Below are 16,868 nucleotides of genomic sequence, written 5' to 3'. Positions count from 1 at the left end.
TTCCTGCGTCAGTACACACTGTGCAGCAATGCTCCGGTAATTGTCCATGTGATTGGAGTGACCGAATTTAAAGGGCAACAAATTGGAACAAAAGCATTTCATCTTTAAAGCCCAGATGTGTTGGCAAACGAGCTACAAGCCAATACATGCATATAAGGTTCAAAGTGGCAAGCTTTATGGTTTAGGACACTCAAGCCTATTGGATTCGCAAGTCTTTGTTTGTCTAAAAGTGTTTACAAAAAAAGGCGCAAAGAGTTTTAGACAAACAAGCATATGTTGTCTTGGTTCGAGTCGCGCTACTGAAGGCGATTTTCCAGGTTTGATTCCGTTTACATTTCATCATGAAGGGGAAGACCCACAGAAGAACATACACAGAATCTGTGTAAACAGCATACGTTCATCCCCGGCTGTCTTCTCAAAACATTAATGAGAGAAAACGGTTCAATGAGTTCATCTGTACGTTAATGAACAGTCATGATTCCAATAGTACCCTTTTGATAGAAAATGCTTGCCTGCTGACAGTTGATTGCCGTAGGCTTCGCTGTAATGTGAAAAAGATGCCGTGAGCGATAATACACTGGTCTCACATTTTAAACAGTACATACATAAACAGCCTATAGGTTCACCGTATTTACCTAATACACCCCTCGGGAATTCCTCGCTTGCCACTTGATTGAATAGCGTCCCCCTTAACTGTAACAGTTTTTGACAGAATCTGAGGGGGCCTATATGTGTTGGGTTAAAGGAAAATGGGGTGATTTGCTCGAATTACCAGCGAGCTACTGCGAGGGCCAGAAAGATAAACTCGCAGCCGCCTCGGGAGGCGGAAATAGAGCCGCCGAATGTGTATCCATTTATCACTTCTGGAATTATGGCGATTTGAGCTGGAATTACACCAGTTCCCCCTGTCAAAATGGATGTTTGGTATATCCGGCGCTTGGAAACCGTCAAGGTTTAAGTGGTTAGAACAACTGGCGTGAGACAGCGGGGAGGGTAGCTGATTAACAAGCCCCTTGCTGGGCACTGAGCTCATAATTTGAGCTCATTGAGGAGTTATGCAGTGAAGTCAGCTGGAACAGGATGGATGGTGGCACAGGACTGTGTTCCTGCAGACTTTACATAGAATTCCTCTGGTAGGGTGTTATGTTGTGGAAACCACGTAGTTTACACCAAAACCTCTGCTTTCTAAACTGCCCTGTAAGGTTGAGAAAAATTGGCATTTCAATAGAGAGAGGGAGTAGAGAGGGAGGGAGTGGGGAGAGAGAGGGAGGGAGTGGGGAGAGAGAGGGAGGGAGTGGGGAGAGAGAGGGAGGGAGTGGGGAGAGAGAGAGAGGGAGTGGGGAGAGGGAGGGAGTGGGGAGAGAGAGGGAGGGAGTAGGGAGAGAGAGAGAGAGAGAGAGAGGGAGGGAGTGGGGAGAGAGAGGGAGGGAGTGGGTAGAGAGAGGGAGGGAGTGGGGAGAGAGAGAGAGAGGGGGAGGGAGTGGGGAGAGAGAGAGGGGGAGTGGGGAGAGAGAGAGGAGTGGGGAGAGAGCGAGGGAGTGGGGAGAGAGAGAGAGAGAGAGAGGGAGGGAGTGAGGAGAGAGAGGGAGGGAGAGAGAGAGACCACACACCAACATTCTCATCCAGGGTTGGAGTTACTACAGCCCTTTGTATGAATAACATTAGCTGCTCACTCCGTGTGCTTGGGTTTACAGGAAGCCCACCAGGGCAGGAAAGCAAGCGTGGGATAGATCATCTCCTTCAACCCTTTTTGGTGCTATTGCCAGGACTGAAGCAGGAAACCTGAATGGAATTAGGGAATCATTGGTTTCCTCCTCCCCTTTCGATCGTGGTTGGGAGGAGGACTATTTCTTTCTTAGTCTGTGTTTTGTAAACAACTCTGGAACAAAACATTCCCAATCAAATAAATGAGTGAGAATTTGACACTTTTCCCAACGGGCAAATCTTGTTGAAATGACGACATTCCAAGATTAGAACCAAGTGGTTGTGGGTTAAGGCTGAATCATAACTTCAGGTCTGAATTGACATTTATGTGTGATTTAGCAGGATTTAGTTATTCGGAGTTAGGATGTAATTTACTAGCTCGTTAGTAAGTAAGCGTTTCGTATACAACGAGGATACATGTTTAACATTCACTAATTGGCTGATGGAGGGATGAAGATATTAGATCAACTGAAGGGATGAATTGTAGTTGTATGGAGATTTAATAAGGAGTGCCCAAATAAAGAACCAAGGTGTCATTATTAAATGTAACGTGGACAAGCTGTATGATGTAGTAAAGTACATGAGGACCGTCAAATACAGAAACTATAAATCACTTTTGATAGCAGCACTAATATATCAAATGCTCATTAATATACTGTATGCGCACACACACACATGGTTGGGCCCGAAGACTGTAAGAAGTGTGCATAGCAATAACTCAATTCCCTTGTGAAACACTAACCAGGTTTCCATCTTACCTTTTTAATGTGAGTAAAGTACATGTCGTCTGATGGACACCGCTAATTTGCGGGTAAACTTTCCAAATTCTCACAAAGCAAAATACCTTAGACAAGGTGGGATCTTTTTGTGTCTGTAAAATGAATTATGCTAGAAATTGAGGTTATTTACATAACCATCATATCGAAGTAAACTTGGAGTCACGTGATATGTTGTGTGGTCCTCCCACTACGACTCAGGAAAGCATGCAGTTTATTAGGCTACGGATGAAATAAGTTATGATGAACTTCACAGGGTGATGAAAGTGCACGGTGATGAACTTCATAGGGTGGTGAAAGTGCACGGTGACGAGCTTGATGCTCCTTTCCTATCAATATCCAGGGTCTTATTCTGGTGACATGATGATTGACGCTTGGCTGCTGCTTATTTTTATTTGTCAATCTTGCTCTTTTGTTTCTAATAATGTCATCATGCAGGTTATACCCTCTGTATGTGTGAGCTGTTGGCTAGAGCACATGTACCAAAACCAGAGTGGGCACCTCGCTGTATCACGCAACACACAAGAGTGTAAAATGGGATGGAAACCAGAGTGGGCACCTCGCTGTATCACGCAACACACAGAGTGTAAAATGGGATGGAAACCAGAGTGGGCACCTCGCTGTATCAACACACAGAGTGTAAAATGGGATGGAAACCAGAGTGGGCACCTCGCTGTATCAACACACAGAGTGTAAAATGGGATGGAAACCAGAGTGGGCACCTCGCTGTATCAACACACAGAGTGTAAAATGGGATGGAAACCAGAGTGGGCACCTCGCTGTATCAACACACAGAGTGTAAAATGGGATGGAAACCAGAGTGGGCACCTCGCTGTATCAACACACAGAGTGTAAAATGGGATGGAAACCAGAGTGGGCACCTCGCTGTATCAACACACAGAGTGTAAAATGGGATGGAAACCAGAGTGGGCACCTCGCTGTATCAACACACAGAGTGTAAAATGGGATGGAAACCAGAGCGGCACATCGCTGTATCAACACACAGAGTGTAAAATGGGATGGAAACCAGAGTGGGCACCTCGCTGTATCAACACACAGAGTGTAAAATGGGATGGAAACCAGAGTGGGCACCTCGCTGTATCAACACACAGAGTGTAAAATGGGATGGAAACCAGAGTGGGCACCTCGCTGTATCAACACACAGAGTGTAAAATGGGATGGAAACCAGAGTGGCACATCGCTGTATCAACACACAGAGTGTAAAATGGGATGGAAACCAGAGTGGGCACCTCGCTGTATCAACACACAGAGTGTAAAATGGGATGGAAACCAGAGTGGGCACCTCGCTGTATCAACACACAGAGTGTAAAATGGGATGGAAACCAGAGTGGGCACCTCGCTGTATCAACACACAGAGTGTAAAATGGGATGGAAACCAGAGTGGGCACCTCGCTGTATCAACACACAGAGTGTAAAATGGGATGGAAACCAGAGTGGGCACCTCGCTGTATCAACACACAGAGTGTAAAATGGGATGGAAACCAGAGTGGGCACCTCGCTGTATCAACACACAGAGTGTAAAATGGGATGGAAACCAGAGTGGGCACCTCGCTGTATCAACACACAGAGTGTAAAATGGGATGGAAACCAGAGTGGGCACCTCGCTGTATCAACACACAGAGTGTAAAATGGGATGGAAACCAGAGTGGGCACCTCGCTGTATCAACACACAGAGTGTAAAATGGGATGGAAACCAGAGTGGGCACCTCGCTGTATCAACACACAGAGTGTAAAATGGGATGGAAACCAGAGTGGGCACCTCGATGTATCAACACACAGAGTGTAAAATGGGATGGAAACCAGAGTGGGCACCTCGCTGTATCAACACACAGAGTGTAAAATGGGATGGAAACCAGAGTGGGCACCTCGCTGTATCAACACACAGAGTGTAAAATGGGATGGAAACACATTTCATTTGTATTTCTTGTATTCGGTACATGGGATTTTAACCTCATAAGTTATATTTATGTGCACTATGTCATCACGCAACAAATCAACAAGCTCATTTGGTGGAAACACATCTCTGGTGGGAAAAATGAGCATATTGTTTTTCTGCAGATGTTAGAATTTTTCAATTCAAATTTGTCAACAATTGTATGGAGACCTAGCTACTGACACATCCATCATATCATTCCCCACAGAGGCTTACACACAAAGGCACAAGCACAGCATGCAGGGCTACTGACACATCCATCATATCATTCCCCACAGAGGCTTACACACAAAGGCACAAGCACAGCATGCAGGGCTACTGACACATCCATCATATCATTCCCCACAGAGGCTTACACACAAAGGCACAAGCACAGCATGCAGGGCTACTGACACATCCATCATATCATTCCCCACAGAGGCTTACACACAAAGGCACAAGCACAGCATGCAGGGCTACTGACACATCCATCATATCATTCCCCACAAAGGCTTACACACAAAGGCACAAGCACAGCATGCAGGGCTACTGACACATCCATCATATCATTCCCCACAGAGGCTTACACACAAAGGCACAAGCACAGCACGCAGGGCTACTGACACATCCATCATATCATTCCCCACAGAGGCTTACACACAAAGGCACAAGCACAGCATGCAGGGCTACTGACACATCCATCATATCATTCCCCACAGAGGCTTACACACAAAGGCACAAGCACAGCATGCAGGGCTGACATTATTTTTCTGTTCACTTCTTGTTTTATCTCCATTTTGATAACCACAACAGTCTTCCGAGTAGGACCGACTCGACCAGCCAATCTGTCTGCGATATTTGTCGAGTAATTGAAAAAGAAGGGCATCAGCTCTCTCACAGTTCGATAGATGTTTGTTCATTGTCCTCGTTCTAAAGCCGAACAGCTTCAAGAAGGTCAATGCTAACGTCAGAATCAGACACCGCTGACCATTCTGCCTCTTCACAAACAAAATGTCAGTCCCTCCCCAAAAAATACACACAAGTCTATCTCCATCGTCCCAATCTCCCGGCACCAGTCCGATAAACCCTGAAATCGTCCTTTTGGAGCTCTTATCTCAAGTCTCCACATTCAGCAATGGAGTAGATGGTGAAGTCCCAGTCGCCCCCCTCTCTCCTTGGTGTTGTGTGAGGGAGCAGACCATGTCTCTCTCCAGAGAGGCTTGTAGTAGCTTCCCAACGTGTCGTCCCATGCCACCAGCTTGTACTTATCGCAGCACCAGGACGCCAGACCAGAGTCACTGTCTCTGACCTAGGGTCAATCTTTAAGAGTGCTCTCTAATGGAATCAGACGCACCTCTGGACACCCGCCTCAGGGCTCAGACACAAGAGATCTTCCTCATGATAAGAAAGCTTTACGGCGGGATAAAATGCTGAGCAGTGAACTCGGTACCATTTTGCCAGTGCAAAGGTTAAGACTTGGCTTGTGTATCAGCAAAGATTATGTAGGGGGCTCGGTGGGTGGTGTAGGGGGCTCGGTGGGTGGTGTAGGGGGCTCGGTGGGTGATGTAGGGTGCTCGGTGGGTGGTTTCGGGGGCTTGTGGGTGATGTAGGGGGCTCGGTGGGTGGTGTAGGGGGCTCGTGGGTGATGTAGGGGGCTCGGTGGGTGGAGTAGTGGGCTCGGTGGGTGATGTAGGGGGCTCGGTGGGTGGTGTAGGGGGCTCGGTGGGTGACGTAGGGGGCTCTGTGGGTGACGTAGGGGGCTCGGTGGGTGACGTAGGGGGCTCGGTGGGTGACGTAGGGGGTTCGGTGGGTGGCGTAGGGGGCTCGGTGGGTGATGTAGGGGGCTCGGTGGGTGGCGTGGGGGCTCGTGGGTGAGGTAGGGGGCTCGTGGGTGACGTAGGGGGCTCGGTGCTGACGTAGGGGGCTCTGTGGGTGACGTAGGGGGCTCGGTGTAGGACACCTACACCACCCGATGTCACAGGAAGGCCATAAAGATCATCATCAAGGACAACAACCACCCTAGCCACTGCCTGTTCACCCCGCTATCATCCAGAATGCGAGGTCAGTACAGGAGCATCAAAGCAGGGACTGAGAGACTGAAAAACAGCTTCTATCTCAAGGCCATCAGACTGTTAAACAGCCACCACTAACATTGAGTGGCTGCTGCCAACACACTGACTCAACTCCAGCCACTTTAATAATGGGAAATGATGGAAATTGATGTAAAATATATCACTAGCCACTTTAAACAATGCTACCTAATATAATGTTTACATACCCTACATTACTCATCTCATATGTATATACCGTACTCTATATCATCTACTGCTTCTTTATGTAATACATGTATCACTAGCCACTTTAAACTCTGCCACTTTGTTTACATACCCTACATTACTCATCTCATATGTATATACTGTACTCGATACCATCTACTGCATCTTGCCTATGCCGTTCTGTACCGTCACTCATTCATATATCTTTATGTACATATTCTTTATCCCGTTACACTTGTGTGCATAAGGTAGTAGTTTTGGAATTGTTAGGTTAGATTACTCGTAGGTTATTACTGCATTGTCGGAACTAGAAGCACAAGCATTTCGCTACACTCGCATTAACATCTGCTAACCATGTGTACGTGACCATTAACATCTCCTAACCATGTGTACGTGACCATTAACATCTCCTAACCATGTGTATGTGACCATTAACATCTGCTAACCATGTGTACGTGACCATTAACATCTGCTAACCATGTGTACGTGACCATTAACATCTGCTAACCATGTGTATGTGACCATTAACATCTGCTAACCATGCGTATGTGACCATTAACATCTGCTAACCATGTGTACGTGACCATTAACATCTCCTAACCATGTGTATGTGACCATTAACATCTGCTAACCATGTGTAGGTGACCATTAACATCTCCTAACCATGTGTATGTGACCATTAACATCTCCTAACCATGTGTATGTGACCATTAACATCTCCTAACCATGTGTATGTGACCATTAACATCTGCTAACCATGTGTACGTGACCATTAACATCTCCTAACCATGTGTATGTGACCATTAACATCTGCTAACCATGTGTACGTGACCATTAACATCTGCTAACCATGTGTATGTGACCATTAACATCTCCTAACCATGTGTATGTGACCATTAACATCTGCTAACCATGTGTACGTGACCATTAACATCTGCTAACCATGTGTATGTGACCATTAACATCTCCTAACCATGTGTATGTGACCATTAACATCTCCTAACCATGTGTACGTGACCATTAACATCTGCTAACCATGTGTATGTGACCATTAACATCTCCTAACCATGTGTATGTGACCATTAACATCTGCTAACCATGTGTATGTGACCATTAACATCTCCTAACCATGTGTACGTGACCATTAACATCTGCTAACCATGTGTATGTGACCATTAACATATCCTAACCATGTGTATGTGACCATTAACATCTCCTAACCATGTGTATGTGACCATTAACATCTGCTAACCATGTGTACGTGACCATTAACATCTGCTAACCATGTGTATGTGACCATTAACATCTCCTAACCATGTGTATGTGACCATTAACATCTCCTAACCATGTGTATGTGACCATTAACATCTGCTAACCATGTGTACGTGACCATTAACATCTGCTAACCATGTGTACGTGACCATTAACATCTGCTAACCATGTGTATGTGACCATTAACATCTCCTAACCATGTGTATGTGACCATTAACATCTCCTAACCATGTGTACGTGACCATTAACATCTGCTAACCATGTGTATGTGACCATTAACATCTCCTAACCATGTGTATGTGACCATTAACATCTGCTAACCATGTGTATGTGACCATTAACATCTCCTAACCATGTGTACGTGACCATTAACATCTGCTAACCATGTGTATGTGACCATTAACATATCCTAACCATGTGTATGTGACCATTAACATATCCTAACCATGTGTATGTGACCATTAACATCTCCTAACCATGTGTATGTGACCATTAACATCTCCTAACCATGTGTACGTGACCATTAACATCTGCTAACCATGTGTATGTGACCATTAACATCTCCTAACCATGTGTATGTGACCATTAACATCTGCTAACCATGTGTATGTGACCATTAACATCTCCTAACCATGTGTACGTGACCATTAACATCTGCTAACCATGTGTATGTGACCATTAACATATCCTAACCATGTGTATGTGACCATTAACATCTCCTAACCATGTGTATGTGACCATTAACATCTGCTAACCATGTGTACGTGACCATTAACATCTGCTAACCATGTGTATGTGACCATTAACATCTCCTAACCATGTGTATGTGACCATTAACATCTCCTAACCATGTGTATGTGACCATTAACATCTGCTAACCATGTGTACGTGACCATTAACATCTGCTAACCATGTGTACGTGACCATTAACATCTGCTAACCATGTGTATGTGACCATTAACATCTCCTAACCATGTGTATGTGACCATTAACATCTCCTAACCATGTGTACGTGACCATTAACATCTGCTAACCATGTGTATGTGACCATTAACATCTCCTAACCATGTGTACGTGACCATTAACATCTGCTAACCATGTGTATGTGACCATTAACATCTCCTAACCATGTGTACGTGACCATTAACATCTGCTAACCATGTGTATGTGACCATTAACATATCCTAACCATGTGTATGTGACCATTAACATATCCTAACCATGTGTATGTGACCATTAACATCTGCTAACCATGTGTATGTGACCATTAACATCTCCTAACCATGTGTATGTGACCAATAACATCTCCTAACCATGTGTACGTGACCATTAACATCTGCTAACCATGTGTATGTGACCATTAACATCTGCTAACCATGTGTATGTGACCATTAACATCTGCTAACCATGTGTATGTGACCATTAACATCTGCTAACCATGTGTATGTGACCATTAACATCTGCTAACCATGTGTATGTGACCATTAACATCTGCTAACCATGTGTATGTGACCAATAACATCTCCTAACCATGTGTATGTGACCATTAACATCTGCTAACCATGTGTATGTGACCATTAACATCTGCTAACCATGTGTATGTGACCATTAACATCTGCTAACCATGTGTATGTGACCATTAACATCTCCTAACCATGTGTATGTGACCATTAACATCTCCTAACCATGTGTATGTGACCATTAACATCTGCTAACCATGTGTAGGTGACCATTAACATCTGCTAACCATGTGTATGTGACCATTAACATCTGCTAACCATGTGTACGTGACCATTAACATCTGCTAACCATGTGTATGTGACCATTAACATCTGCTAACCATGCGTATGTGACCATTAACATCTGCTAACCATGTGTACGTGACCATTAACATCTCCTAACCATGTGTATGTGACCATTAACATCTGCTAACCATGTGTAGGTGACCATTAACATCTCCTAACCATGTGTATGTGACCATTAACATCTGCTAACCATGTGTAGGTGACCATTAACATCTCCTAACCATGTGTATGTGACCATTAACATCTGCTAACCATGTGTATGTGACCAATAACATCTCCTAACCATGTGTACGTGACAAATAAATATCTTTTGATTTGAAGCGTGTAATATAGTATTCTAGCAAAGACCAACACAGTACTAACTGTAAATAAATCAATAGTTTAATTCCACAAGATGGTTGGCCAAGATGGTTACCTAGTTAAAGTTGTGGCTAGCTAGCTAACTAAATTACCAACTCATTTTGCGAACTGCACATCACTACCCATGAAGCATCGTTACCCAGCACTCCACAAAAACTGTCTCAGAGCGAGTGACATCACCTATTGAAACACTACTAACTCGCACCGCTAACTAGCTAGCCATTTCACACCGGTTACAACAGCATGGAATGTTCTTTTGAAATATGCCCTCCTGTGACTGTGGGGCTCAACATTGATTCATGAAGTAACATCCCCAGATAGTGTAGAGAGAAATGACATCCTTAATGCCAGAGAGCATTACTTCACAGATGGCTACAGTACATATCATTTGATTCTGTAATGGTTTTCTTGGAACATACCATATTAATCCTAATCCTCGCTGTATGTCTCTGTCGTGTTTTAAACCCGGTAATGTTTGCTGTTCCAAATCCTTTCCTGAGCTAAACCTCTCGGGAAATAACCAGAGTAAATCAGATGTACTGTATGTTTTTGGATATGGCAGACGTGTGCCTCTCGCTTAATACCTAATTTTTATACACACATCGCCGCTACATGTCTACAGTAACTAGAAAATAATTAGTCACAGTTCACTACATTTTCATAATTGGTTTCACAATAATATATACAGTACCAGAACTGGATTGAAATAGTATAATAGTATATGAAATCGCTCAAATACTTTTAGCCGCTGTTTGAGCCAGCCTGGAGTGCCAGAAGGTCAAACTTTGCAGTGAAAGTGTCCGTCAGTTGGAATCCATAGTAATTCATAAGGCGACCTTATTTCGAGATCAACTGCTCATTACAACTTACTTCAATGTTCTTCTATTGAAAAATGTACATGTCAGCTACACATTATTTAGATGTGTCTTCATGAAATGATGTCAGCCATCTCTCTGTACTGGGGCCCTGCCTCAGAAGACAGCTGGCTCTCATGCCCTTAGCAACTGTTCCCAGGGATGTTTTAATGTTTAATTCATCATGTTGGAGGCATAATTGAGTTGATGTGGGCAGGAAGTAACTACGACTCTTTGTCCCTTCCCTGTAGAACGTCTGCAGTACGTTGTGGTGCACTGTGGGGACAACTTGTCACTCAAAGCTGGATGGTGCAGTCGACGGGACCAGGTGTGGTGAGGACAAGGTGAGTGTAGACACTTCCTGGGACCAGGTTGGGTGAGGACAAGGTGAGTGTAGACTCTTCCTGGGACCAGGTGATGTGAGGACTAGGTGAGTGTAGACTCTTCCTGGGACCAGGTTGGGCGAGGACAAGGTGAGTGTAGACACTTCCTGGGACCAGGTGGGGTGAGGACTAGGTGAGTGTAGACTCTTCCTGGGACCAGGTTGGGCGAGGACAAGGTGAGTGTAGACACTTCCTGGGACCAGGTGGGGTGAGGACTAGGTGACTAGACACTTCCTGGGACCAGGTGGGGTGAGGACTAGGTGAGTGTAGACACTTCCTGGGACCAGGTTGGGTGAGGACTAGGTGAGTGTAGACACTTCCTGGGACCAGGTGGGGTGAGGACTAGGTGAGTGTAGACACTTCCTGGGACCAGGTGTGGTGAGGACTAGGTGAGTGTAGACACTTCCTGGGACCAGGTGGGGTGAGGACTAGGTGAGTGTAGACACTTCCTGGGACCAGGTGGGGTGAGGACTAGGTGAGTGTAGACACTTCCTGGGACCAGGTGGGATGAGGACTAGGTGAGTGTAGACACTTCCTGGGACCAGGTGGGATGAGGACTAGGTGAGTGTATTTTATTCTCTTGATTTTCCTCCTCGTTACCAGGATGACATGAGGAGTTAGGTAAAAAACCTATACATTTTAGAATTTCTAGTCCAATGTTGCTGTTTTTGGTAGTATGTTTGTAATCGTGCACTGGATACTGTGTTTTTGTACCCCCAAACATAAGGAAATGATGAGTTAGTTCATGAAGACCTAGAAGATTATAAATCACAATGCTTCACTGAGCATCCAAATGAAGTATTGAAATGTGTGATTGTCAGTGGTGCTTTGACGGGGAGTGTGTGGCGGTGGGACACCAGCCTGAGAGCGTCAAAGGGGGCTGGGCTCCATGGAGCGAGTGGTCGGCCTGTTCCAGAACCTGTGGGGCCGGAGTTCAGAATGCCCAGAGGGACTGCGTCAACCCAGTGTAAGTCCTAATGGATTAGTCTACGCACCTGCACCGGAGAATTAGAATTAGTAGAACGCACATTCAAATTCAAAGCAATATTCTGTGGTGTGAACGCCGGCGGGTACACTATCTTGTGTTATTATCTGGTTTCAGATGTATTTTTAAAGCAGAACACCAAGGGGCTCTCCCAGGAGGGGCACCGCTTACTGTTAGTATATAGTTTATGCTGTTGACTCATCAGTACTAAACAGGGACTTAAATAACCCTTAAGGTACACTCTTTAATCTCTGTTTTCACCCACTATGAGGCCCTAACATTACTATTTGTAAATAGTTGTTGGGTACTTGCAAATGTAACTACCTCTGAGTATTTTAATTCTGTGTGATACTGTACGTATCAGATATTCCTATTCCTATACTATACATGCAGACCATGCTCCATCAGACCATGCTCCATCAGACCATGTTCCATCAGACCATGCTCCATCAGACCATGCTCCATCAGACCATGTTCCATCAGACCATGCTCCATCAGACCATGCTCCATCAGACCATGTTCCATCAGACCATGCTCCATCAGACCATGCTCCAGCAGACCATGTTCCATCAGACCATGTTCCATCAGACCATGTTCCATCAGACCATGCTCCATCAGACCATGTTCCATCAGACCATGCTCCATCAGACCATGCTCCATCAGACCATGCTCCATCAGACCATGCTCCATCAGACCATGTTCCATCAGACCATGTTCCATCAGACCATGCTCCATCAGACCATGTTCCATCAGACCATGCTCCATCAGACCATGTTCCATCAGACCATGCTCCATCAGACCATGCTCCATCAGACCATGCTCCATCAGACCATGCTCCATCAGACCATCTTAGTTAACAGAACACATTTAATCCATGTATGACACATTTCCGTGAACCATGTCACTTATTGAACACAGTGTCACCACCCTACCAAAGCCTTACTTGGCTAATATGTTAGGAACTGAATACTCTTCTCATTCATTCTCATTGAATAGAGTAATAATTTTTGAAATCATTATAGTTGTTGGATATTGAGTGGAGTCATTTTCAAATAGAGTCCAAGGTCTGTTCAGTGTCATCCATCCAAAAACGTATTTCTGTGGTACCTTATTTACTGTCTTGTTGGCGTGTTTGTGTTGCTCTGCTTGGAGGCGTAGGCCTATTCTGACTTGCCTCTTCATTTGTGCATGGCATTGACGCTCAAATCCAGTGCTTAGACAAAGAGAGTGACCTTGCGTTTTGAAATAAACCGTGTAGTGCTCAATATCATTTTTATTTTATATTTTTCCACTTTTATCTTTCTTATTTGTTGGAATATTGTCCTTTTTGAGGATCTCTGTTCTGCCCTCCTGGATCTGTTCCTGGATCCTGGCTCTAGACAGAGACACCGTGTTCAGTATATGAGCCATCGGGCCTCCTGGCTCACTGTGTGAGACAAAGACAGTGTGTTCAGTATGTGAGCCATCAGGGGCCTCCTGGCTCACTGTGTTAGACAAAGACACGGTATTCAGTATATGAGCCATCAGGGGCCTCGTTTCTAAAATGTGTTTAGCTTTTATACAAATGGTCTGCGTATGTTCACTACTCAATTTATGAAACGTCTATATTCTTTATGTTGTATAAGTCACACATGTAAGCATGTTTATTTTTATTTACACTACATACAAAATAAAATGAAGTTCATTGTTTATGAATCAAAACGCTGGCATCGATTTTCACGTGCGCCCAGTTTATGATGAAATGTGTACCTAAGAACATTTAGGCCCCAATCAGCCTGAACTGCCACCTGTTTCTGTGCTCAACGGGAACCACCAGAGACGAGGCAAAGAGTAGCACTGGCGGACATTTTGATTGATGGATCCAATAGGATTGTGTTAGGAGTTCATAGTTTCCCGACACGGAAGAGAGAGAAGTGGCAGAAAAGACTGTGCTGTTGGGGCTACTGGAGGACTGGCATTGGGCAGTGGTGAAAAGTACTGTAAAAATACTTTAAAGTACTACTGAAATATTTTTTTTGAGTATCTGTACTTGACTTTACTATTTATATTTTTGACAACTTTTACTTTTACTTCACTACATTCCTGAAGAAAATTGTACTTTTTACTCCATACATTCTCCATGACAACCAAAAGTACTGGTTACATTTTGAATGCTTGCTTAGCAGGACAAGATAATGGTTCAATTTCCATTACAATGCCTTACAATAGAGGAGAGAACTCACTTGAGGACCTCTTGAAGAGTATTAGCATTCATAAGAGGAGTGTCTCTGATTGCAGTTATCATTGGTTGTGTTGGTAAGGACTTCACCGCATCATCACTTATGTCATCCCTTTATTTTCAATGACCAATGAACATGAAATGCACATTATGTTCACAAAATAACATTACAACCATCGAATGACATAGAATCTGTCATTTAAGTTGGCGCTGTAGTCTCATTTTCACCTCATTTATCACCTGATTTACTTAAAGGCCCAGTGCAGTCAAAAACTAGATTTCCCTGTGATTTTATATGTAATTCCACACTGAGTTGGAATAATGCTTTTAAATTATGAAAATGATGATAATGCCCTTTTAGTGTAAGATCTGTTTGAAAAGACTTCCTGAAATTTCAGCCTGTTTTGGTGGGATGGCCAGGCTTGTAAAAGATACTGTATCTATGTCAATGTGAGTCACCCGTGTTGAGCCCCCCCCCCCCCCCCTGGTTATCACATGCCTTACAGCCACCTGAAAATACTATTATCATCCATTTAAAGACATGCCTGTCCACTAACAGGATGACACTCCGCTCTACTCTCTCCTCTCCTCCAGTCCCAAGTACGGAGGGAAGTACTGCGTGGGGGAGCGAAGGCGCTACAAGATCTGTAACAGCACCCGCTGCCCCCCCAACCAGCCCTCCTTCAGACTCATCCAGTGCAGTCACTTTAACACCATGCTTTACAAGGGCAAGTTCTACAAATGGGTGCAGGTCAACAACAGAGGTGAGTGTGCGTTGTTTTAGCTAGATACTGTAACATAAACTCTTACACCCCAAAGTAACTAAATAACACAGAATACATTTCCAGATGTATGTTTTGTCAACTTTAGAGCGACAGTGCAAACAAGAGGAAAATACACTGTCACTTCATAAACATTTTTCTAAACCGTTCATTGTTCGACATCTGAGCAAAGGCCTGTAGCCATTTCATGTCAATAAAGCAGGTGATGTGAGTTGCGTAATTTGTTGCCTTCCAAACCCCACTGTGAAGAAATTCAATTTGCATTCCAAATTCCATTATAGCCATGATGATAGTCTGTCTATTGACTGAAATGTTGGTTTTAGATCCATTGTAGAGCACAAACACATGTGGAGCAAGACAGACAGTGTGTCTCATTCTGGTATGAATCATTTTTTCATCTATTCACCTGGAACTATGAAAAGTGTGCAAACCAACTATTGTTTGGCCAAACTCAAAGCATTATTTGAAGTAATAAGGCATACTTTTACAACAGCACGTAGTAATATTTAACTGTACAGTGTGTGCTGTGTTTATCAGGAATAGAAAGAGGAAACGGCTTAACGTATACAATGTTAACATTTCTCAGTTTACTACCGTGAATAGACAAGGTTGGAAAACCATGATTCCTTGTCGAAATAGAAATGTTCTCATTGGAAACTCTTCTATAACATTATATACAGTATCGCACAGCAGCTCCTTGTGTTCCCGGCTTGTAATTTACTATGTTATCAGCCTGAAGAATGTTGAGACACGGGACACCGACCAGATTAGCCCTAGCTAAATGAATGTGGGGGTGACGATAACGTTAAGCCTGAGTTAAGGTTACACGGGTCTGTGCAGTGTCAGTAATCTGCAGAGTGGTATTGCTCTGACAGTGGATGTGTTAAATGGGGCGGCAGGGTAGCCTAGTGCGTTAGAGCGTTGGACTAGTAACAGGAAGGTTGCAAGTTCAAACCCCCGAGCTGACAAGGTACAAATCTGTCGTTCTGCCCCTGAACAGGAAGTTAACCCACTGTTCCTAGGCTGTCATTGAAAATACATTTGTTCTTAACTGACTTGCCTGGTTAAATAAAGGTAAAAAAAATACAGGACCGAATATGTAAACGGAAAGTATTGACTTTTGACCCCTTGACTTTATTCTAAAACGGATTAAATATAGTTTTTTTTTCTCAGCAATATACACATAATGACAAAGCGAAAACAGGTTTTGTAGACATTTTTACTCATTTATTAAAAATAAAAAACAGATACCTTATTTACATAAGTATTCAGACCCTTTGCTATGAGACTGGAAACTGAGCTCAGGTGCATCCTGTTTCCATTGATCATCCTTGAGATGTTTCTACAACTTGACTGGAGTCCACCTGCGGTAAATTCAAGTGATTGGACATGATTTGGAAAGGCACAAACCTGTCTATATAAGGTCCCACAATTGACAGTGCATGTCAGAGCAAAAACCAAGCCATGAGGTCAAAGGAATTGTCCGTAGACCTCCAAGACACGATTATGTTGAGGCACAG

General features: G+C 43.9%; 1 protein-coding gene across 1 annotated transcript in view; it reads left to right on the top strand.

Annotated features, from left to right (window-relative positions):
- Positions 1–16,868, top strand: part of LOC139384852 (A disintegrin and metalloproteinase with thrombospondin motifs 7-like) — a 154,068-nt gene that overhangs the window by 59,795 nt on the left and 77,405 nt on the right. Inside the window, exons 10-12 of the mRNA XM_071129747.1 lie at positions 11,232–11,324; positions 12,185–12,330; positions 15,161–15,330. Coding sequence (XP_070985848.1) covers positions 11,232–11,324; positions 12,185–12,330; positions 15,161–15,330 — 409 coding nt within the window. The remainder of the gene's footprint in view (positions 1–11,231; positions 11,325–12,184; positions 12,331–15,160; positions 15,331–16,868) is intronic.

This window comes from Oncorhynchus clarkii, chromosome 26, assembly GCF_045791955.1.
Source record: "Oncorhynchus clarkii lewisi isolate Uvic-CL-2024 chromosome 26, UVic_Ocla_1.0, whole genome shotgun sequence".
Lineage (NCBI taxonomy): Eukaryota > Metazoa > Chordata > Actinopteri > Salmoniformes > Salmonidae > Oncorhynchus > Oncorhynchus clarkii.
Note: the sequence above shows the minus strand (reverse complement) of the source record. Positions and strands in the feature narration are given on the sequence as shown.